At 41.1% G+C, this 24,583-nt stretch overlaps 2 protein-coding genes across 3 annotated transcripts; one reads left to right on the plus strand and one right to left on the minus strand.

Annotated features, from left to right (window-relative positions):
• Positions 1-845: 845 nt before the first annotated feature.
• On the plus strand, positions 846-24,388 carry efhb (EF-hand domain family, member B). 2 transcript variants are annotated; one of them, XM_061819400.1, is made up of 13 exons: positions 846-1,136; positions 12,955-13,014; positions 14,029-14,172; positions 15,626-15,800; positions 15,880-15,990; positions 17,581-17,701; positions 18,374-18,460; positions 18,543-18,610; positions 18,688-18,848; positions 20,280-20,487; positions 20,553-20,765; positions 20,917-21,098; positions 23,020-24,388. In XM_061819400.1, the coding sequence occupies exons 1-13, from the start codon at positions 1,134-1,136 to the stop codon at positions 23,164-23,166; spliced, it is 1,680 nt and encodes a 559-aa protein (XP_061675384.1). In that variant the 5' UTR covers positions 846-1,133; the 3' UTR covers positions 23,167-24,388. The 2 variants fall into 2 exon arrangements, with proteins under 2 accessions (XP_061675384.1, XP_061675383.1); XM_061819399.1 differs by lacking the exon at positions 846-1,136 and adding an exon at positions 12,677-12,816 and having other exon boundaries at positions 23,020-24,386.
• Positions 3,476-12,270, minus strand: LOC133500567 (ras-related protein Rab-5A). The gene is made up of 6 exons (XM_061819406.1): positions 12,131-12,270; positions 9,735-9,921; positions 7,561-7,712; positions 7,133-7,255; positions 5,623-5,716; positions 3,476-4,497 (listed from the first exon to the last, which is right to left on the minus strand). Exons 2-6 carry the CDS (start codon positions 9,898-9,900, stop codon positions 4,382-4,384), a joined length of 651 nt encoding a protein of 216 aa, XP_061675390.1. The 5' UTR covers positions 9,901-9,921; positions 12,131-12,270; the 3' UTR covers positions 3,476-4,381.
• Positions 24,389-24,583: the final 195 nt, after the last annotated feature.

The following is a 24,583-nucleotide window of genomic DNA, read 5'->3' on the forward strand; positions in this document are numbered from 1 at the left end:
GGCAGCGATGAGCCACCCCGTCTGCTGATCCTGGCTTCAACTGGGGTGGCACATCCCCACATTTAGCACCCCTGACTTACGAATTACACCCGCCGCCCCCAACTATTATTTTTTTTTTTTAGTAGCTGTATACACCCCTACCTGTCATTTGGAACCCACAAAGCTCTCGTCCTTTGCACCCGTGCAATCCATTATTCACGACGAACCGGGTCTCTTGCAAACTTATGAAGGGTAAATTCATCCTACCGAGTGTTCGAGCAATATCCACCAATGTAACGAGGCGGCATTTTGGCTAACACGAAGGAACAAAGAGCTAGCTTGCCGCAGGTAAAACTAATAGAAACTAACGAGTCTGCTTAACCACGCTTCTGCCCCCGTCACTTCCTGCTTCTTCTCGAAAACAAATCCCTCGAGAGGATTTTCATGGCGGATTTGACAAAAAAGCCATATACGTCAATATCATGTTTTGTGGTGAAAAAACTGATTGGTCCATACCGGCTGCCGTTTTTTCCATTAATAACATACTAAAAATCAAGCATTTCATGACAGTGGCACTTTAAAGACACCATTACAGCAGGGGTCAGGAACCTACGGCTCGCGAGCCAAATCTGGCTCTTTAGATGTTGCATATGGCTCGCGGAGCCCTCATCAATATACTGTAGAATTGCATTTCTGTCACGTAGGCAACGCAAATGAGGAGAGAGTTTTGTCCTAGTGATGTTGCCGTAGTTCACTGTAGCAGTCGATGTGCGCAGGCGCAGAAGGGTCCAACGCAGAGCAGGTGGCAACAACTAATTGTGCTAACGATGGATCGTGAGAAGAAAGAAAGATGGGGAGTTCTCCAGTTTTTGGCAAGACTGGACAGACGTTCACAAATGGAGAAGTATGCCAAAGCATTCGTACCCGATGTTGCCAATGGACTTTTTTGAGACAACTTTTCGCGTAAAGACAAGCTAATGAAACGAATAAAAGACACGCTACTGTTGGCAAGAACTGTTCACCATCGTACCAGGATGGTGGAAAATCAAATTGAATTACGGATGGAAGTCTCCACGCCTGCTTGAAGATGAATCTAACGACGTATGAAAAATTAAAGCCATCAGCAAAACCAGGAAGCACCTGAAGTTGCATTCATGGTAAGAAGTGCTTTTGTCATCATTGGTTAGCAACATCATAACAATGTTATTTAAAAGAATTCAGAGACTTATTGTACTGTAAAAGTGTTGGTCTTACATAAATGCGCAAATACACTTGTATTTAGTTTTTAAAATATTTCATGGCTCTTTTGAAATTACATTTTGGCATTTATGGCTCTCAGCCTAAATGGTTGACCCAGAAATCTCGCTTGTATGTAGGTGACCAAATATTTATTTTCCACAGTAATTTACGAGCTAAATTCTTTTAAAATATTAAGACAATGTGATTTTTCTGGATTGTTTTTCTCATTTTGTCTCTCATGGGTGTGGTATGAAATTACAAAAATGACAGGCCTCCCTCATCTTTTTGATGTGGGAGAACTTAAACAATTGGTGGATGACTAAATATATATATATATATATATATATTATATATATATTTTACCCGCTGTAACCGCAAGATTATATTGCAGATGGTTTTGAATGGAAGTTGGAATGTCAAATGTACTGCAGTTGAATGCAAGAGGGAATTGTGATGGTACACTACTGCCACCGGGTGGCCATTTGGAGAATTGGGCGAGTGGACCAAACAATGCAGTGGAGGCTCCTCTGTTGACGTCACACCCGATTTAAAAAAAAAAAAAAAAACTTTTTAAGGTTATGAATGAATATGAAAGCTCGTAATGAAAGGTCCTGGGTGAACCTATTGTTTTGCATTTCATCTCAGGTTAGTTTCATACTAACCTGAGATGACCCTGGGGCGGGCGGTCCCGGTAGGAAGTGTCATGCAGACCAACAAAGAAGTGACTCAGTAGCATTAAGTTCTTTTTTTTTTTTTTTTTTTTGCAGAGGATAAAAATATTTGTAACGTGGGGGGAGTATAGTCATACTATTATGATACTCAAAAACCCGCTATTATAACACCGCAACATTGATGCTATTTGTTAGCCTGTTGATAGTGTTTCAAATTAAGATAGGAGATATGTGCTTGTTTTAAGTCCATATGTATTTTTCTGTTCCTTGTTTAGTTTAACGGCAAAATTTGACTGGGAGTGCCAGTAGATATTTTGAAATTTCTTTATCGAGGAATTATTCACTGTGTGTAAAACCGCAGCTTGTTGTGAAAAGTTTTAAAATGAGTTAACCGCCACTGTACAGCGCTAGCATCTCAAAGTTTAGCTTGTAAATCAAGCACTGATCTAAAAAAAAAATATATATATATATATATATATAGCGTATACACATCAAGTGGTATGGCGATTGTTTGAAGCCATTTGGCTGCCATCTTGGTACTCCCCAAAACATGTGGAGGACATGGTTTACGGGTTGAATTATGGCGGGGGTTTTCCTCAAAGGTTTGGCATGTAGAATTAAAACTGGTCGTGAGAGCTGAGCTTTTTTTCCGCTTTGGTAACATGAAGGATTTTTAATTTGACTTGGTAAGCCAAAAAAGGTGAAGTTCAAAAGAAAGATGTCTAACTACCAAGAAACCTTGCATATTACCAACAGGCCCGATTTCCATGACATGTTAAGTTTTCCAAAAATACGCTGTGAACCACTATCATCATAATATAGCAAAAAATAAGCATTTTTTTGGTCATAAAAACATTCAATTTATATGTCAGTCAGATATATTTTTGCAAATAAGGATTCGCAATGGGAAAACACATGCTAAACGCATTGTTCATTTGTTGTCTCTGCGACATCCTATTTCAAATTTAAACTTGTTTCCTCGGATTTGAAAATCCAATTCAATTTGTAGAGTTCTGTATTATGAAATTCATCAAAAAATTTCACAGAAAGTGATTTCTTGCTTATCCACTGATGAAGTTTGGAAAAATATTTACATCGCTTTTTTTGCGAAAAACCGTCGGCCTATAAAGGTGAAGCAGAGAGTGAACAGTGAACAAAAACAACCGTAAACAAAACTTCGTCCATGTGATTTAAGCAAATCGGAAAATAATAATAATTAAAAAAAACCCTTTACAAACAAACTTTAACAGTGTCAAACTAAATCTTTCTAATTTGCCTGTGGAATGTTTTCTCACAACCACGAAATTGGCGATTAACACAGGTCGGCATAGTTCTTTTGAGAGTATCAAGATGGCGGATGGTGAATTCAGTTTTGGTGGCCACTGAGCATCCTAATGTGACGTCAGGGCACAAAAAATTGTCATAAAGATAGCATTTAGCTAAACTCTTAAATCATATCACTATCTCAATGAACCGGTATATGAGCTACACGTGTTTTCACACAAATATCAAAACTATAGTTAGGTCTTAAGTTTTGCATTTGAGTTCAGCAAATCCATTCATGCCCCGAAAGACCAAAGAAGGTGTAGAAGAGAGGCAATCTTTATTGAATTTATTAAGTCGTATTCAGACACTCAAAAACCGATGGGGCCCGCCGCGCGGTTAAAACCCATCGAGCCGTTAGCGGGTCACAAGCACTCGCTCGTATAAAATGAAGACATGATGATCAACACTGTGTGCAAATGCGATTAAAAGTTCCTTTCCAACGTGACACCAGAGGTTTTTTTTGTGTTTGGTTTGTTAATAACACTACACAGAGCTAATTAGAATAATCTTTTTTTTAAAAAAAAAAAAAAAAGAAGAAACACCACAGCTTCACCAGTTGGGAGACGAGAAGATAATTAATAATAAAAAAAAATAAAAAGCATAACCAACTGTACAATTGTTCGGAATCTCTTTTGTTGTGTGTTTTTTTTTTTTTTTTTCTACACGTGCGGTGTTGACTCAGGGTGGGGGTGCTGGGGGTAAATCATTCACGTATCCTCCGGGATATAGTAAAAAAAAAAAAAATAATTAAAAAAAAAATCTCTCCTGATGGGTTTTCTCATGACAGAACTGGAAAGTGGGGGGGGGGGGAGGTAGGATGAGAGCCATATTGTGGGTGAGGAGGGGGGGGGCTTGTTTACGACAAGAGGGTGAAAGGGTATTTGCCTCGGGCGTTGTAGTGATAACATGCATCCACTGTACTGAAATACTCTTCTTTAAAAAAAAAAAAAATTGCAAAAATAAGGAGGAACATCAACAACAATAAACAACAACAACAAAAAAAAAAAGTTATAGAAATGCTGCTATACAAAGTCTTTCGCTATTCCGAACTGGGGAGGGACGTGAGGAGCGAGGGAAGGAAGCTGATGTGTGTGTGTTTTTTTTTTTTTTGTGGTGGTGGTGGGGGCTTGTTGGGCATTTTGTTAACCGTATCCGCCACGGACCTCCTAGTTACTGCAGCAGCTGCGGCTGCTGGGCTGGGCCGTTTCGGTCAGGTCCACACCTCGGTTCCGCCCGCCGCCGGCGCCGGCCGCTTGGGGCTCGTTCTTGGGGAGCTTCTTGGCTGCGATGACATCATCACACAGCGCCGTCACCATCAACCCGACCGAGCTTATGTGTTCATCAAAGGGTTAAAGCACATTTCGCAACTGTTTACGTCATCAACACTCCTTTAATATTTGTAATTATTCATTTTTTTTACATTTAATTCCAAATAATGTAGCTATTCAAATAATTGGAGAGTTGAACTGTTTTAAACAAAACAAAAACATTAAATTTAATTTAGTTTGTTATATACGGTTGGGCCTAATTCCCTCTAATTCAGTAACCTACACATAAAATATTTCAATTACATCATTTTTAAAAACTTAAAAACACATTGACTTTATTCATTCTTAATTTATTTAATTTAGACTTATTTCTCTAAAATTGTTCCATAAAAATGTAATTTGTCATTTATGTCCTTAATTGATGGGTCAATTGATTTATTAATACCAACATAATGATTTGAAAAAAATATTACATGAACATATTTTTATAAAAAAATATTAAATACTTCAAAATAAAATGTGAGATTATACACATACATTTTTAGCATTTTTACAGTCAATTCTCTACTTCATTTTGCCATTCCGCATTCTTAAAATCAATTAATTGACGCGTTTAATCACGGTTTTATTGATTTTTCTCATTTCATCTCATTAAATAATTGGTTAAATGATTTACTGTTAATCATGAAAAATACCATGAATAATTGTTTAGTAAATGAAAATACAATGAACAAAATAATTTCACGACAATAAACTGATATTTTACAGAGAGATTTTCAAATTAATTTTGTCAACTTCCCATAAACTAGTTTATTAAAAAATATTTACCATTTTCAGTCATTTACGCCATTAAATGATGGTGGGGGGATATTGTGAGGGTCTGCTGGGAACATCTGATAGAATTCGCTGTCGGAAGGAGGTTCAACTCCCACCTCCGACAGAACTTTGCTCGTGTTTGAGTCCGAGGCGACCGTGTCCGGCAGTAAGGTGGTCGGTGCCTGTTGTGGCGGCGCCCGAAAACACACCACTAGATATCGACATTGAAGCTATTTATAAATATACGGTACTGCAAAATATGCGACGCGAGGATAGTTTCGCCCGTGAAGTTTTCAAAAAAAGATTGCAAAGGAGATGCTCACCGATGGCCATGAAGATCTCGTTGACGTTCATCGACGTCTTGGCCGACGTCTCCATGAAGAGCAGGCTGTTGTCGTCGGCGTACGATTGTGCGTCCTGAACACGACGTGGGGGGGTCATTTAATATCGGCTTCATCACGCATTACTGCATTCACTCAAAAAAGCTCTTCCTAAAAACTGGGCAATAGACTCGGGGGCAACTTCATTCGGGACACATAACAGTAAAGAGAGATACAATACATGCTGAAATATTTAAAAAAAGAAACTTATGGACCGACTTAACAATAAGTGAGGTTAACTTATGTACTGTAGAGATCATATTTGTTTGTTGTTTATAATCAAAGAGGCTTGGTCATTTATAAATGGGGGGGTGTGGAAAATTCAAGACTTAGACATAAATTAACTCATTCAAATGATAATTCATTCTCATTTTTGGCTGTTATTTTTAATGCTGTAATCTACATAATGAACCAAATACTTGAAGGCATTTTTAAAAAGATGAAATTTATTTTGTTTTAGCAGGTAAGGCAATCGAGAACAGATTCTCATTTACAATTTCAATTTGGAGGGCATTTTGGATTATTTAATTTTCATCAATTTAATAATAATTATCTTTAATGACAGAACTAATTATTTGATACAAAAATACACCACTGCTAAATTTCTTCAGAATTTAGAAAAAATCCAGAAATTAATCAATGTCCCAAAATTTCCAGCCTATAAACACACTTTCAACCCTGCCGCTTATGCGGTGATGCGGCTAATTTGTGCATTTTTTTTCTGACGGCCGCACTTGAGCGGAAAAGGGAAGAGTGAGACCAGTGGAATATATGTGCCGAGGGAGGGACTTTTACCGGTCCTTCCAGCCCTGTTAGCGCTGCGCTAGAGTTAAACTCTGATTACTGTCTATCATTGTAAATATCTTGTTTCAATGTGGGCACATTTGCGGCTTTCACACAGCTGCGGCGTATTTATGTACCAAATGGTATTTCCCTTACAAATGGCTTATAACCAGGTGTGCTTGTAGGCCGGGAATTACGGTATTTAACCCATTCATGGTCAGGGTAGCAATTTTTTGCCTTATTGAGACAAAAGTCTCCTAACAGGCCACAATCAAGGAAATAACACTTCTTTTTCGTTTATGGTTAAGTTATATGATAACTTTACTAATTTATAATCTCCGCTCGCAAGAGGGTACTTGGGTTTTCTTAGTAGATCGTCCCAAAAACCATAATCAGATTAAAACGCAAATATTTTGATATACTGAAGGATATATTGTGTGAAAATCTTGTCGCTGCCCACGAATGGGTTAAATTACTTGATTTTGGCAAACAATCTGCTAAATGAATGAAACTTCTTGTAATGTTAATACTCGGTGAGCAGGCCAACACGATAAGTGTGCTTGACGTCCCCCCCTGCCCCCGTTCCAGGAACAAAAACAAACAAACAAAAAAAAAAACCCCTCAATTATATAAAATACAAAATGCATTTGGCTCTTTTTGGCCGGCCTACCTGGAAGTCGAGCGCTCGCTTGCTGGCCAGGTCGGCTTTGTTGCCGGCCAGCGCAATGACGATGTTGGGACTGGCTTGTCTCTGGAGCTCCTTGACCCAGTTCTTTGCCCGGACAAATGACTCCTACACAGGAAACAACAACAACAACAACAACAGCAAGTTACCAGGATCCCCGGCTAATGAGGCTTATATAACAGCGGCGCGCAAACTTTTGTTTCCAAGCCCACATTTTTTTTTTTTTTTTTTGGACAAATGAGCCAAATCATGTTGTTTGTCGACAATGCGCATCTAGACTGTGCCCCGTCGCTGACTGGCAACCCAGTCCATGGTCCGCCGCCCCACTTCCCCCGGCCAATGTCACCGGGGACCCATCAACAATCCTAACGAGCACACGCGTCACCGAAGATGGATGGATGATTATAGTGTACCTCGTTGGTGATGTCATAGACCACGATGGCGGCTTGAGCGCCTCTGTAGTACATGGGGGCCAGACTGTGGTAGCGTTCCTGTCCGGCCGTGTCCCAGATTTCAAACTTGACCGTCGTGTCGTCCAAGCATACCGTCTGAGTCAGGAAGGCCGCTGTGGGACGGGCAAAAAAAATTACGGTCAGCCATTTTAAAAGGGTAGTGGCCCTGTCGTGAAGAGCGACGAAATGTTTAAAATCGGCTACACATCATTAATAGCTTGAATTATAAATACACCACGAGCCCTTTTGCAAACCTTACAAACTCATCTTACATCTTTACACATAGAAATGGCTTCCATATTCATTAAATTAAAAAAAAACATGCACCTAAATTGCACTTGTACATGTGACAAAAACTCTGTGGCTTTTACTAACAACCCAGGTTAAACTTCACTCCTCCCCAAAATAGTCTTCATCTCTTTATCAAGATGTATCACTTCAACAATAGCACGATTATGGCCAAAATGATAACCATGATTAATATGATCAACTTTGTTCTCAATACGCTCAATCACAATCATTCATTTTGTTAGGGAAACCATGTATATTTTTATTGCACTCCTTTTCAACAATGTTACATTTTCAGTGCCAAATAAAACTTTAAAATTATAATTTCAAATAAATGCACCCATTTTCTGACCTGCTATATCAGTTGTTGCCAAAATATTAATTTACCCAAGAATTTACCAAGTGCTAACTGAATAAATATGAATTGAATATGAATCCAAAACAGGTCCAGCCAACAGATGATCCCTTTTTTCGAAGCAGTAGTTCAACATTTTCTGAAATTTCTTCTCTTGCCATGACTCATGTATGTGACTTAGTTTAATGAAGCTGTAATCACGCTTTGGCCCCCTAGTGGTGGTCTGAATACTGCTCAGGACAGTTTTTCACACACTTTCAACCCTGCGGTTTATGCGGTGATGCAGCTAATTTGTGCATTTTTTTTCCAATGGCCGCAACAGGGGAACTCGAGCAGAAAAGGTAAGAGTGAAACCGGTGGAATATATGTGCAGAGGAAGTGACTTTTACCAGTCCGACCCTGTTAGCGTTGCACTAGTGTGTTACAGCCGTATCTCAGTGATTTTTACTGTTTTTTTTTTTTTTTTAACCGGCCCTGTTAGCGCGGCGCTACTATCGTTAGCACGGCGGCACGAGCATTAAACTGTGTGCCATTTTTTGTAAATATCTCGTGTTTCAATGTGGGAATTTGCGGCTTATGTATGTACCAAATGGTGTTTCCTTAACAAATGTACTGGGTGAGGCTTATAATCAGGTGCATTCTCTAGACGGGGAATTGTGGTAATTAGATATGCTGTACACGGCATTTTAAATGTAAACATCAACAACGATCAGTTTAATTTCATCGTTGTAGCCATAAATGTGCCAAATAACAACAAAAAAAAAAACATGCATGGGCATATTTGGTTTTCACTGCTAGTGGAGGAGTATGTCTTAAGGCAGGGGTGTCAAACTCATTTTTCTCACGGGCCAAATTGTAGTTAGGATTTCCCTCGGAGGGCCGTCATGGTGAAACCATAGAACTCCTCAATCGCCTCATCATGAAATTTATGAACTAGTTTTGGAATCAGAAATCAAGCGTAATGGTTTTTTTAAGAATTGTTAACGTCTGGTAACGCAAAAATGCTTATAATATCTCAACATCATTTATGATATAATAGAGTTTGAAATGTTGGGACATATTTTCACAAGAATCACAGATTTTCACAGATGATTTGTCTTCGCGGGCCACGTAAAATCATGTGGCGGTCCAAATCTTGCCCCCAGGGCTCGAGTTTGACACCAGTGTCTTAAGGAAAACGGTGGAAGCTAATTTTGCGATCATTGTGCCTCGATCCAGTGCAAAGTGGCAAACGGCAATGCTCGTATGAGGCAAACACCACTTTATGGAACTTAAAAGTATACACATTAAATTATTCATTTTGTGGCAGTTAAAGTGCTCAAGTCTTTTGTTCAGTTCATTTGGGTTAATGTTGGAACCCAATCTCCTAATTCTCCTATAGTCAATGGACCAGGAAGTTAACCCAAAACTAAATTGCTGATCACTGGCAAGATCCAAAGGTCTGCCACAGACCCGGTTCAAGTATCCCGTCAGAACAAGACATGACCCAAACCTCCGATGGTGCTTTCCTGGAATTCATGGAACTGTCCCTTGACGAAGCGGAGGACCAGACTCGACTTCCCCACCGCGGACTCCCCGAGCAGCACCAGCTTGAATTGGCAGATCTTGTTGCCGGCGTTGGGCCCGTTGGGTCGGGTGGCTCCGCCTCTGCTTGCCATGTTGCTTTTTCCGGATGCTTCCTGTCGTGGGTGTTGCGTAAACACGGACAATGTCAACTCGGCAACGCAGGAACATTGAAATGACCTGTGCGGTCTTAGGCTCGGATTTCAAAAGCCATTGTTTTGGTTCCCCCTCTGGGGGGCCGGTAAGAACTGTGAACCCAGGTGAGGTTAACACCATGCCCCCCCCCCCCCCAAAAAAAAAAAAATCCCGGTCTTAAGGTCACGATTCGGTTCACATTGGGGACAGCTGTGTGTATTTACAGGCTAGTGCGCCTGTCACTAACAAAATATGTTCTGTACGGGAACCCTTTTAATCTCCTCGTTGCATTATTAATTTCCCCTGCATTTTTGTGACACATAAATGTTTTTTTTTTTTTTTTTAAACAGAAGCTCAGGGAAAAACTGTCAGGTGGGTGGCATAAAATGACCTGGAGGCCCAGATCAGGCCTGTGAGTCTTAAATTTGAAACCTCTGCTCTAAAAGGGTAGCTAATACAACAGGAACAATAATTACGCTTTTTATTGAAACTGTCAGATTTAATCGTGTTAATTACTTTGCATGACATGATCATGCAACGTTTAACGGGACAAGCCCAAACACATCACATTGTGTCTTTTGTGCGTCTTCTTTAGCGAAATCTCATCACGTTGCTAGTAACAGTGTAACAAAACGTGCATTGCGCCAAGCTGAAAAAACTCTTCCTAGATGCTGGTGTTTTATCCATCCATCCATTTTCTTATCCGCTTATCCTCACAAGGGTCGCGGGGAGTGCTGGAGCCTATCCCAGCTGTCAACGGGCAGGAGGCGGGGTACACCCTGAACCGGTTGCGAGCCAATCGCAGGGGACATGGAGACAGACAAAAGTCGCTCTCACAATCACACCTAGGGGCAATTTAGAGTGTCCAATTAATGTTGCATGTTTTTGAGCTGTGGGAGGAAGAAGGAAAACCCACGCAGGCACAGGTAGAACGTGCAAACTCCACACAGGCAGATCCGGGATTGAACCCGGGACCTCAGATATCTGAGGCCAACGCTTTACCAGCTGAGTCACCGTGCCGGCGCAGGTGTTTGCTAGAATGGCAGCTCGGCGTATTCAAAATATAATAATTGGTGGAAGAAGAATGTTTAAAAAGAGATTGTTTCATCGCTACTTGTCTCGCAATTGAAAAAATATTAGCAAATAGATGCCACTTAAACAGTTAACTCCATTTCAGTTGACTTTATGCAAGCCGCATTGACATTTTGTGGCAAAGCGTCGACACTTCACACTGACTGAGTCATCAGAATGGTTTGGTATTCTGTTGTCACACGACAAACACTGGTTGCTTTGACAAACTCAACAAATAGTCGTGCCACCTATGACAACGTCCACGACAGGACCTGACAATATTCTCATTTACAGTTTAACATCAGCAACGTCATTTTAGGAAGCAGGTCCAGAACTATTGTCATGAAATGGATTCCAGGAAAATAATATGGGATTTTTTTTTGTTTTTAGGACGGCCAGCTTTTAACATTAATAACATTTAATTACATGATGAGACAGACAAGTCACGTGATGAATGATCGTAAATGACAGCTAATTGCCGTCGTTTGCGTGGAACTCGCGTATCATGAGCAAGTTTAAGCAACATGCCCGGTTGTTGTTGTTGATTAGCATGAATTAGCACGATGCTGGCTAGCGTTAGCCAAGCGGCTAACTTCTAAGTTCGGAACGTTAACGAGGGGCAAATATGTTGCCGGGACAAAGTCTGCCTGACGGCGCCGTGGTGTCATTCGGAGACGCCGACGCGCCACGAGTGTGCGTGCAGTTGTGCGCTTTTAAGTTTCGCTTTGGCGAACACAGATATGGTGTGCGGTAGATTTGGGTGTGTACGGCTAGTGACAGCTAGGACGCTAGCCGCCACTGGCTAACAGCTGGCTAACGTCACAGTTATCTTTTATAGTGGGGGGTGGGGGTGGGGGGGAAACGTGGTCAAAATGCTTCACTGCCGTCCGTGTTAAACAACCGAACACAAGAAGCGCTATCATTGAGTCACCACGCTGGCGGGTTAGCTCGACCGCCCCCGCCCTCCAGCGTCGTCGTCAGCGGCGGGCTACAGCTAGCAGGCTACCCAGCCGAGGAGGCACTGCGCTCCGGGTTTGAACGTTCGTTTAGCCGCGGCCGAGTCGGGAGGAGCCCGGCGTTCGGTTAGCCCCCAGCTAGCTCGTCGGCTCGCTTACTCACCCAGCCAAGAGACGACGACGCTGCCGAATGTTGCTCACGGGCTTCCCCCCCCCCTCCCAACCTGGAAACGAAACTAGGCACTTTAATGTCTCCCGGGATTCGGAAACATTCGATTTATTTTCTTTCCAGCAGACTCCGCCACTGGCACTTGCCTCAACTTCCCTGTTGGCTTTGAACGGGCGATGATGACAGATCGTATGACTGCAACTGGCAATCCTCCTACGTCTCGCCGAGCGCCGCCAATCATACGCAAGACTCCATTCTTATCATTTTGAGGATATTTTACATTGCGTCTATGGGATAAAACACCAAACCGGGCCCATAAATGGACACAAAATGGCAATGTGTTAATACCGCACAAATGTAACTCGTCTGCTTTCGTCTCCACGTCTTTCAAATTTATCTTTTTTTTGCCCCCAGTACATTTTTAACCACGCGCTTTTCTAATGTTGCGTATATTATCAAGCGCTCCAAATTTGTGTTGCAAAGAAAAGTATTTTAAATATATCACCGTGTCGGCGTTTGAAATGTTGCTAGGCAACGACAAACTGTTAGTAAGCTAGCCCTCGTGTTTTCCCCTCAGGGATAACATTTACTTTTATTTTTAGTTGCAAATAATTGTAAATATTAAAAGGCCATTCAAGGTGAGAATGTCAGACGCACTAAGCATCCTCCACATGCCGAGGGTAAGTCAACTTCTACGTGTTGTCCGATTTTAGCCATAGAACGCCACGTTAGCGTCTAACTTCTGACTTTGATGTTGTGTGAAGATTGAACAGGAAAATATTACATTAATACTGTATTACTTTTTTTCCTCACACCAGGCTGGAAAACGAGTCCCTATCGGGGACAGAGCGTCGAGTTGTCTTCAAGAAATAAAAAGAGTAAGTCCTAATAGCCCTAAGTGATGATAAGACATTATAAGTAAGTAATAAATTAAGTAATATTATTATTTCTATTGCAGAGTTACGAAGTTCTTCACATACATATTGAGACGGATAGGTTAGAATAAAAAAGATTTCAGGCAAGCGGACAATGAGCCACACATGACATCAACAGAAATCAACTATAAAACAATAAAAACAGGGCATGAGAGCAAAAGGGAGGTTCACAAAAAGGCTAAAAGGTCGGTTTTTGTGCAGGGGTGAAGTGTTGTAGCGGAATGGAGAAGAAGGAGCCCAGAGATGTAGCTGGGGGCATGATCATGTAGTCCTGGATAGGAATCAAAAGGGTCTTCTAGTTGATTCTGGATTTTATAAGATGTCATTAGAGGGTTGCAATAAACTGTTATTTAGCACTTAACATGCACACTTCTAAAATATGTGAAATAGAGACATTTTAAAAGTAATAAATACCAGGCAGGTGGGTGTTTGTAAACTTATTGATTCACTTGAAATCTAAATATAGTTTAGAAAAAAAAAGATGATTGACATGATGTTACTGGAAGGATCTGGCTAAAGGAGGCTACCGCCTTAAAATAGTGGCATTTCCTCCCCTTATTACAGAATATAATTTTCCACTTGTGTAGTTAGTTGCGGTGTAAGGGAACACCATAAAGCCAGAACAGGGGGGGTAAAGTTTATCACTCAACGTTTACTTCCCCTTCCATGTCACGTTGAAAGCAATCAGACGACTATTTTATACATCACGCGGGATGATGGCAATTATGTTAATCATCCAATTATTGGATGGCAGGATGCAATGTCACAAGGCAGTTATTCATGGCTTCGGGAAACCTCTGTGTGAAATAATCCGAGGATTGATACTTTTTTTGATGGTCTATCGAGGCCTCCTACTGTAAATTACACAATACGAAGTATCCTCCCTTTCCCCCAAAACATGATACATTTTTAAAATAAGTATCACTGCTACCTCGTTTTTGTTGTCCCCCCCACCAGGCCCCGACGCCGCCTGCGGTCCAAAAGTATCACAACAGCCACCGACCGGGGCCCGGCGTGATCCGAGTGCACCACGGGAAGGCCAACGACCCGAAAGTGGCCGACACGCTCGTTCACGGCCTCTGCCGGAAGTCTTCGATAACGGTCAGATGGCATTACAAAGTTGATCCATCCATTTTCTATAGCGCTTGTCCTCACTACAGTTGCGGGTGATCGTGAGCCAATCCCAAACTCATGGTACTGAGATCATCACTTCTCAAATATTATCTGCATTCTACAGTACAACCTCGGTTCTCGACCACAATCTGTTCCAGAAGTCGGTTCGAGAACTGATTTGTTCAAAATCCAAATCAACATTCCCATTACAATTAATGGAAAAATAAATAATCCGCTCCAAGCCTTTAAAGATAGTCTTTTTAAAGCATTTTTAAAGCTTTTCCTGATAATAAACGGCATAGTAGAAATACATGTATAGTTTTTAAATACTTATATAATGAAATAATTTAATTGCCGTATCTGTTGCGACTCGGCGCCCAGCCTTGTAACCTTTTTTTTTTTCTCATTGACAAAGTGCAGAATAAATTTAAACAAGGAGTAATGGGGGGGGAGATGAGAAAATTTAGTTTTTTATTTTTACAAAATGTAACATACAAAAACATTAACTCGTAACTCGAGTTAATGAAAACAAAACAAAAAATGAAGAAATGCTAATGGAACAGAGCATGATTATAGTTCACAAGAAAAAACAATGCAAAACTATCAACGATCAAATCTCTTCAGTGGGGGGTTGTTTCTTGCCCCCTGGAAGTTCTTTTCTTTTGCCAAAGAACTTCTTTGGAGCCATGATTTGGGGTTTATAGTCTTCAATAGGAAGAAAAAACAGTCAGTAAATGTAGCTACCAGGATACGTCTGTGTACAGAGGCTGCGTTATACACAATAACAAAGCTCGTCGTGGGTCAGCTGGTCGGGCCGAGTGCATTATGTTACTGTAGTTTCCAGCCTACAAACCGCGACTTTTTCCACACGCTTCAACCCTGCGGTTTATGCGGTGATGCGGCTAATTTGTGCCTTTTTTTCTAACGGCCGCAAGGGGGCACTTGAGTGGAAAAGGTAAGAATGAGACCGGTGGAGTACATGTGCCGAGGAAGTGACTTTTACCGGCCCTGTTAGCGCTGTCCCAGCGTTAGCGCTGTGCTAGCGTATTGCTGGTGTGTTACTGGCGTGTCTCAGTGATATTTACTGGTAAGTTTTATTTTAACCGGCCCTGTTAGCGTTAGCGCTAGCGTTAAGCTCTTTCTGTGTACCGTCTTTGTAAATATCTCGTTTCACTGTGGCATTTACACAGCTGTGGCGTATGTATGTACCAAATGGTATTTCCTTTACAAATGTACTCGGTGAGGCTTGTAACCAGGTGCGCTCTGTAGGCCAGGAATTACGGTATTTCCGTCTTTTTTCGTTGGCGTTCGAGTACTGGATTTTCATTCAAAATCAGAAGCAAAAAAATCTTGAAATTTTCGTTCAATATCCGATTTGTTCGAGAACCGAGTATTGACTGTATTAGTAATGCCTCGTGCACAATGGCTGTGTTTGCGACAGGCCGCGGTCACACTCAACCCGCCACCTCTCACCAAGTTCCAACAGAAGATGCAGGAGATTAGCGAGGCCGTGTACGCGTCGCAACAGAAGGCGCCGCTTGGCTGCACGCCCAACCGATGTGGACTTCCCACCTGGTACAACGAGCAAACCACGTTTGGAATGAAAACTCCTCGACGTATGTGAGGTCAAGTTTTCTCTTTGTGTTTTCAGTGTGATTGGTTTCTCATTTCTCCTTTTTCTTGGTTTATGCGCAGATGTGGATGCAGTCACTGTGATTTATCCTCCTAAAACCAGGGAGGAGTTGGACAGGGAGGAGCAGGAGTCACATGAGGCTTATGTTCGCAGTCACAACAGATACTTTGTTGGTAACAACACCGGATGTCTTGAAAAAAATAAGAAAGAAACGAGTAAAGCTGTATTGTCAAAGCCAGTCTAAACGCATATCTAAAGATTTGTCAAATTGAATACGCAAAACAAATTTGAATTTAATCTCATCTGTTCAGTTGTTAGTATGTGCAGTAAATGGAGATTTGGTATCTTGTCAGCAGAGTCTAATGGACTGAATTTGATGGAAAAACTAAAATACAACCAAAATTTTTGTCAAATTTTATCTAGCGCTGATCCAGATTGCCAGTTAAACAGCAATGTAAATGCAGTATAAGAAATGACTTCAAAACATGAAAAAAATATTTTGACATCAACAAAAATATAGAAATTGTTCAACATCAACGATTGAACTGTTTAATGTATGTAGTGTATCAAATAAAATTATTCCGGAGCTAATTCAGATTTCCCGTATGGCAGCAACTTGAATGTAACATAAGACTTGACTTTAAAACATAAAAGAAATACAATCAAATCATATAAAATAATAATAATTGCAAAAGTGGCGGCACGGCGGATCAGCTGGAAAACGTTGGCCTTACAGTTCTGAGGTCCCGGGTTCAATCTCGGGCCCGCCTGGGTGGAGTTTGCTTGTTCTCGCCATCCCTGCGTGGCTTTTCTCTGGGCACTCCGGTTTCCTCCCACATCCTAAAAACATGCAATATTAATTGGACACTCAAAATTGCCCGTAGGTGTGATTGTGAGTGCGGTTGTTTGTCTCAATGTGCCCTGCGATTAGCTGGCAACCAGTTTAGGGTGTACCCTGCCTCCTGCCTATTGACAGCTGGGATAGGCTCCAGCCCTCCCTGCGACCCTTGTGAGGATAAGCGGCTCAGAAAATGGATGGATGGATAATTGCAAAAGTTTAATATCCTCGAATGAGTTGTTAAACGGATGTCGGGTCTTAAAGTGTAATGAATAAATTTTTATCTCAATGTTTTTCAGATTGCCTGGTAGCAGTCTAGCAGGAACATAAAAAAAGCTTCAAAACAACAAAAAAAATCTTTCAAACTCAACAACACAAAAATTGTCATTTCTACTCAATGGATGAATTTGTGACTGGATGTATTGTAAATTGCCATATCAACAGATGATTAGAATCCAGACCCAAAGTTAGTCAACTTGATAGCAATGTACTGTATGAAATGTATAATGAATCATTTTGAAACATTCCAGAATCTTTTAAAAAAATGCAAACAACTGTAAACGGGAATTACATTTTCTTTAAAATAATTTAATTTTGTGTGGCACTTTCCGTCTGTTTGTGAAATATCCCTCTACGGTGTTTAAACCACATTTGATCCAGATTGCCTGTTTGGCAGCAATGTAAATGCCAAATAAAATGTAACAAGTACTGCACATAAGTTATGCATGTGGAACTATGAAATATGGGTATTGATTCAAGAATCGTCCAATGTGATTGGAATTCCATCCATCTATTTTCCGCCCTCCTTATCCTCAAAAAGTAGTGCTATCCCAACCGTGTTGGGCAGGAGGCGGGGTACACCCTGAACTGGTTGCCGGCCAATATAGTGTAATACGCTTGTACTAAACATTTATTTTTGTTTCAGGTGAGCAAATAGAGAGGAAATACAACTACAATAAAGACAGCTGCTTCGGGATCAAGACACCTTATCACAAAGATGGACGCTACGTCGGCAGAAGTCTGCACTGGTTGGGGGAGTCCTCAAGGTGACAAATCACTTTTCCACCAACTCCTCTCTGCTAAGCCTAGTTCTAACATTAGCCAGGTCAAAATGGCAAATTAAAATCTTTTCTTGTTGTGGATAAATAAGGGTTTAAAAAAAAACAACAAAAAAAACCCATGAGCAGCCCTATATTGATTTAAGATTATGTGACTCTGTCAAGCAACAGTTGCTAGGTAACACTGCCGACTGCTAATTTACCAACAGACAATTATCATTTATTGATTATAATTGTGATGATGGAGATGAATGCACAAAGATGTTCAAAGCAATAACAGGAAGCAATTGGAATGTTTTTTAAACAACATTTACCAAAATCTATTTTTCTTTTTAACATTAATTCCTAGATGATTCAATATTTGATTTAATATGACCAGATTTGATGTAGATTATGATATATGATGTATTTGTTGTTTAATTTCTTGTCATGTGTGTCTTATTTGTGGATCTATTTATATTTAATTATACATTATTTGATTTTTATAGATTATTTCTATTTTTGCAATGAATTACTATTCAATCTAAAATATACTTTTTGACTAAACTTAAATAAAAAGACAATGACTTATTTAGGGTTGTGGTTCATATTCAAGCATGTTGATTTTGTCACTGACAGTATGAGTGTTTCATTTAAAAATGAGTATTTTATATTCTGAAGGATCCACAATCCAAACCCTGAGTGGCAGAGATCCCCTGGCAGCAGGGAAAAGTTGGAACGAGAAATTGGCAACGTGAAGAAAAACAAGTATGTTTCTTTTATTGCGCAGTAAATGTAACATGTATGTAAAAATGTGAACTTTGATCGCTCGTCGTGTGAACCCCCCCAGGAGAGGAAACAATGTTGAGGTTTCATCAGAACACACTTTTGGAGTCATCATACCTCAAGACGAATGCGGTGGGTTTTTGTTTTATCCGAGACGACGATGTGATCCGAGACGGGAACGTGACGCTTGCGTGGGTTTCCTTCCGCAGGTGTCGGAGATCTGATCCACTCGGGCCAGCAGCCGGCGGGCAAGCGAGCGCGAGCCGCCGAGCGCCAGCGTTGCCTGGCCAACGCCGTGCGGACCCGCCTCAAGATCATCAATTCACAGAACTTCCCGTCGTTGCTGGAGGCCTTCAGGCACTATGACAAGGTGGGCCGGAATGGGCCACAACCTGCGGAAGGCTATCCAAAATACACTTTAAAGGCTGTGGTACTAAACTCAAATGAAACTTATATAAACTTCTGGCTTTGAAGAAAGTAATGAAAAATTGTATTCTATTTCATTATTGTGTCAATTATAGTAGCAAATACAAATAAATACATTTGGCTATTCAAATTTACGTAAAGCAGGAAAAATTTAGTCTTTCATGTCAGATTAGGAAACAAACCTTTTTTTTTTTTAATAGCTTCTATAAAACTGGTATTTTCCATGAAATGTTAGCAAAATGCTAACGTGACACGACTAACTTGAAGCCTCGTTGTTCAATCTGTGCCGCACTGAATTACATTTGCAATCCAAGTTGTGATATTTGTTCTATGAAATTGTATTTATTCCCCATAGTCTAATCTCTGCATTTTATAGTGTTGTTTTGTCGTGTTGTCTTGGACACTGTCAAAGGATGTTGGATTTTTTTTTTTTTTTTTTGGTCCAAACAGATGTCCAACCCTGCGCGCTTCCCTGTCCATCTATTCCAGTGGTGCGCAATACGTCGATCGCGATCTGCAGTTTTGGTCGTATTTTTTTTTTTTTTTAACTTTAGTTTCCCACGCATGTGCACACAATGACAGTACAGGAAAACATGTGAGTCAGCAAGTTCCCCCCTATTTTAAGCCCTCGCTTAAGAAATCTTATCAATCATGAGTATGGATGTTGGCGTAAAGAAGAAAACAAAACCATATCATTTTCATACAGAATGGGAGGCGGACTTCATTTTCAAGGTGTCATTTTCGAAGCGCTTTTGCCAGTGGAGTGAAATGTGTACCGGCATTTTTGAACTGTTTATTGAAAGTATGATGCAGACATTCCGCCGAAAAGCAAGCTGAGAATGAGAAAAGTGAACGAACTAAAATTCCAATTGGCCGCGCTGCAAAATCTCTGCAGCTGTGTTTCTCGCTGCAGTTGGACGAATCCACAGACGTGAGTGACACAGCCCAGGTGTGCATTTTCATTCGTATGGTTACCGATCATCAACCTGAACTCAAGATAGTTACAAAAATTGTCTATGGTTCACTATGTTGTGTCGTGCAAGATTGGCTCATGCAAGCATGCGAGGCACACATGAAGAATCCTCAATATGATTTAAAAGAAATGTTTTGCATTTTTGTAGTGTGGGTAGATCTTTGTGACTGCCCCCCCCCCCCCCCCTTAAAAAAAAGTCCGGCCACCTCTGATCTATTCTGCCGCAGGGCCTTTTCAATAATGCTGTTGAATGAGGAAATGTGTTCAAATGTTTGACCGGTACTGATTGGAATGGTGTCAACAAATCAAGAACTACCGTAGTCCGCTAACTAGAAGGCCCAGCAAATGGCTCGATTGAGATGTGTGTCCAAGCGCTGACTGGAACCGCGGCTTTGTCTCCAGAAAGGTCAAGGACGCATCGACAAGGAAGACCTGCAGGAAGTGTGCCGACACTTTGAGGTCGTCGCCAGCGAGGCCGTTCTAGAAGATGTGGTGGATGACTGCGATACTGACCAAGATGGATTCATCAACTTCTTAGAGTTCGCCAACTTCCTCACCTTGAAGGAGAAGATGCCGCTGGACCGACGAGAGCAGTACCTAGTCATGGACGGTTAGTTTCGAGAGTGCAGAATTTTTTTGACAAAACCCTGACAATCCTGAACTTTTTCCATCCAGCTCAGTTCCAAACCGGCTCAGACTGCACCAGGTTGCGATCGTCCGGACTTCCCGGTCCCGGGGCTTTGCTCAAAACTCATGACTTGGAGCCGTTCAAGATTGGCAGTTCAAAGAGGACCGTGAGGACCCTCAGAAAACCTGACCCGGTCTCGGACCGCTTCATCACCACCGCCTCCTTCATTGGGGCGGCCGCCGGAGAGCCCCAAGCATCCGGTAGGTCACCAAGTCACGTTAAGACAGTTTTATTTGTATTATACCAGTTCACAACACAAGATTTTATTGCTTAAAAATTCATAATATAGTCACGATATATCGGGTGGAACAATATATTTGCGCACGTTCCATCCTTGTTATCTCACCGCAGACACTCGCACATTTGGGGTCCCATCGGTGCGGACCGACAAAGTGCCCCCGCGCAACCGGAGGATCAACGACAACGTCAACTACAACGACATGACCACAGCGTTGGACCTTTTGCTGCCGTCGGTGTACGGGCGCCAGGGAGTCTACCAGGAGCACTTTATCTGCCCGCGTTCCAAGGAAGAGGTATGAAATGTGCAGGAAGCAGCACACGCAACACACATGTGCGCTTGATAGCGTTTAACTCCCAATATTTCTCGTCAATTGTTTACCAGATTTTGGTCAAATTTTAAAGAATCAAACATTTTTGGCCTCACGTCTTAACGTTTTGAAATCACATGGTGTGTACGACGCAATGTTGTGTGCTTGGCTTTTTTAGTTCTGAGTCTCGTGATAAGAAAGATGCTTCCGAATATTTTCCACTACTTATGTATTCGGGAAACGTCATAAACATTTCTTTCTGTCATTGGTCAGATGTTGGAAACGTTGAGCATCTGCAGCGGTGCTTGGTTGAGAATGTTAATGTTTGCAACAGGCCTTGGTAGGGCCTCCATTTTGGTGCAGACTAACGTTAATCTTGACAGTAAAAAGGTACGAGGCACGGTGGCCTCGCAGTTCTGAGCCCGGGGTTCAAATCCCGTGGAGGCTCCATGTTCTCCCCGCGCCTGCGTGGGTTTCCTCGGGGCACTCCGGTTTCCTCCCAGGTCCCTCAGAATGCACCTTTCCGATGGCGATCTCAAGCTCCGCCCCCTTAGTCATGTCCCACAAGCTTCTAAAATGGCGATTGAACATAACATGTTTGAAGTCGATTCTCTGTTGCGTATTCCAGATAATATTGGGGTATGTTTTTTGCCATATGTGTCAGACTTTTCCAAGAGAGTTCTACAGAGAGGTCTCAACTATTTCACGCAAGGATATGTACACGCAATTAAGAGTTTTGGACGGAGCAGGACGCAATGTCAGAGTTAGAGCGAAACGTTGGCGATCTATGCAAAAAAAAGTTTGACGCCTGACAAACTTCATATTAAAATCCAACAGGATAAAATAGTGGAATCGTAGTGCGCATGTAAAGCAGGGTGGGTACTTTTTACTTAGAAAGATCACAAGTAATATCATTATAGTCTTTATGAGTGTTCATTTCACTTGGCTCGTCATCGAACCCAGTGCCCTGTCTTAAATGTCCAATGTGACACAAATGGGCAAATAGATATTTCTCTTGCATGCCGATCGCACATTTACATATCATTAACCCGACTCTTCGGCATAAAACATGACACACGTCATTCAGCAGGTCAGTGATACACTAACAAAGTGAAAGTTGTTCTCCTGCAATGTATAAAGCACTGATTAATGATTCACTCAAACTCAGAGAAGATGCTTCTCCTTCACTTACCTTCGAACATGCAGCCTTGTGTTTGTTGATATTGTTCACATTTGACGCCCAACAAACTTCATATTGAAATCCAACAGGATAAAATAGTGGAATCGTACTGCGCATGTAAAGCAGGGTGGGTACTTTTTACTTGGAAAGATCACGAGTCATATCATTCAAGTCTTTATAAGTGAAAGTTGTTCTACCGCAATGTATAAATCACTGATAATAATTCAGTCAAACTCAGCAAAGATACTTCTCCCTCACTTACCTTCGAACATACAGCCTTGTGTTTGTTGATATTGTTCACATTTAGTTTGTTGTGGGGTCTTCCGCAAGCCTTAATCCACTTCCTCAACTTGTCTTTTAGGCTTTGGAAAATGAATCAACCTAGCCGGATATCTTTCATCAGAATTGCACGTTCCCCAAGCGCATCTGAAGACCATTTTCTTCATAACATTAACTTTTCCAAGCGCCTGCTACTGACAACCAGTATTGCTTGTGGGACAATGTGGCGGCTGGGGCGCGTCAAGCCAGGGGTTAAGACAATGCGGCTATCTGATTGGCTATTATAGTACAAGTGATTGACAGGGCGGAAATTTCCATTCTGGGGCAGACGGTTTAATTTTAGTACATATCCATACTGTTTATTTTTAGTCAAGTATTTGTACGATTTTGCCACAGTTCCCTTTTTTCATTGCGTGACAAGTCCTGTATTGCAATGGCCGTCGACAGATTGCTGAGATCTTCGGGAACGTGGGCGCGAACATTCCCGAGGAAACTTTCGAGGAGGCCTGGAAGATGGCGTCCACGCGCCATCCCGACGGCGACGTCTGCGTGGAAGCTTTCCAAACGGTACTCAAGGAAATCAAAGCTTTGTAGCGAGAATAAAATTAGCAAGAGCAAAATAATAAAATAAAAATAAAATTAGAGAAGTACAAAAATCAAATAGCAATAGTTTTTATTTTGGTGCTAAATCTGGCATTTTATGTCACCATATAATCATTAAAAAATGGCATTAATGGAAAAAAAAAATTTTTGTTTTCTTTTATCTTGTGAACAAAAATGTGTGGTGCAATGATGTGAACGTATAATTGGGTCATGCAAATTATTTGATGTTTTATCATTTGTTGTGTGTGAATATTATATTTAACGTCTAATTCCATCAGAGACAAAAACAATTTACGGCTTCACGGAGCTATTTTGCCATCACTTTCACTAAGCAGATTAATGAAGCGTCTCCCTGGCACGCCGCCTCGACTCGTTGACACTGTGAAATAGTTTTAAATAAATCAAAATATTAATTAATAACGCGTGCTCTTTTGTGGTTAAGGGAGTGACGCGGCAGCGTGACAAATAGTTTAAACGCCGCGTCCGCCGCCATCGCTTTACTGAGCTAAAGTCAGTACGCTATCGTCACTACGCTAATCTCATTAAGACGCCAAAGAAAAATTAATCCTCTCGTGCGTATGAACTGATTGTCAACATGAAGAATTACGCAGAAGTGTCGACGTCCCGCTTTTATGTGCGTGGAATGTGTTTTGTGTTCTTTGTATGAGAACTGTGTAGGGGAAAAAAAAGGGGAGAAATGTTGAAATTGACGTGTTATAGAACCAATTTATCCCCTGACAAGTGTCAGTTATGCACTTTGAGATCAAAGCGTTAATTGGCTACTTACTGCTTTATGACATGCCATTTTTTTAATCCAGTGGGGTGGTAAATAAAGATGGGAATCCATGAAAAGATAGCAATTACAAATCTATCCAATGCCTTGATGATTCTCGTCGACTTGTTGATTCTAGGGAATCACAATATGATTGAGATATGATTTCACTGATGTCATGAGCATTATATCTATTTATGCTGATACAAATGATGTTCCTGCAATTAAAGATTTGCGAGCGTAATCTTGTCACGTGAAATAGTGGTATGTCTAAAAATAAAGGCCCAGTACTTCTAAATAAATTAGAATGATGCCAAAGCTTTATTAAGTTTGGTACACTACTTGTGAAAAGATTTTTACGACCCATTTATCCCATATTTTTCCTAAATTTGAAATTCATGCAGTTCAATTTCTTCTATTACTCTGAAATCAAAATAGGGGACAGATAACTGTTCTTAAAGTATTTGAAACATTTAGGGCACCGATAACAGCTAAACACAAATTAGCTCTAAATTGGGGCTCAAATATTCTTCGCTCTGTTGTTGAAGTTCTCTTACTAAGTGGCTATTCGTTGGATTTGAACTACCATAATTTCCGGCCTACAGAGCGCACCTGATGATAAACCTCACCCAGCAC

Source organism: Syngnathoides biaculeatus, chromosome 5, assembly GCF_019802595.1.
Source record: "Syngnathoides biaculeatus isolate LvHL_M chromosome 5, ASM1980259v1, whole genome shotgun sequence".
Taxonomy (NCBI): Eukaryota; Metazoa; Chordata; class Actinopteri; order Syngnathiformes; family Syngnathidae; genus Syngnathoides; species Syngnathoides biaculeatus.

Coding starts and splice junctions, on each gene's coding strand:
- LOC133500567 (XM_061819406.1), bottom strand. CDS start 9,900: ATGGCAAGCAGAGGCGGAGCCACCCGACCCAACGGGCCCAACGCCGGC. Junction 7,713..9,734: donor CCAGGAAAGCACCATCGGAG/GTTTGGGTCATG, acceptor CCCGTCCCACAG/CGGCCTTCCTGACTCAGACG. Junction 4,498..5,622: donor CGAGATCTTCATGGCCATCG/GTGAGCATCTCC, acceptor ATGTCATCGCAG/CCAAGAAGCTCCCCAAGAAC.
- efhb (XM_061819399.1), top strand. CDS start 12,781: ATGTCAGACGCACTAAGCATCCTCCACATGCCGAGG. Junction 13,015..14,028: donor GTCTTCAAGAAATAAAAAGA/GTAAGTCCTAAT, acceptor CCCCCCCACCAG/GCCCCGACGCCGCCTGCGGT. Junction 18,461..18,542: donor GGCAACGTGAAGAAAAACAA/GTATGTTTCTTT, acceptor GAACCCCCCCAG/GAGAGGAAACAATGTTGAGG.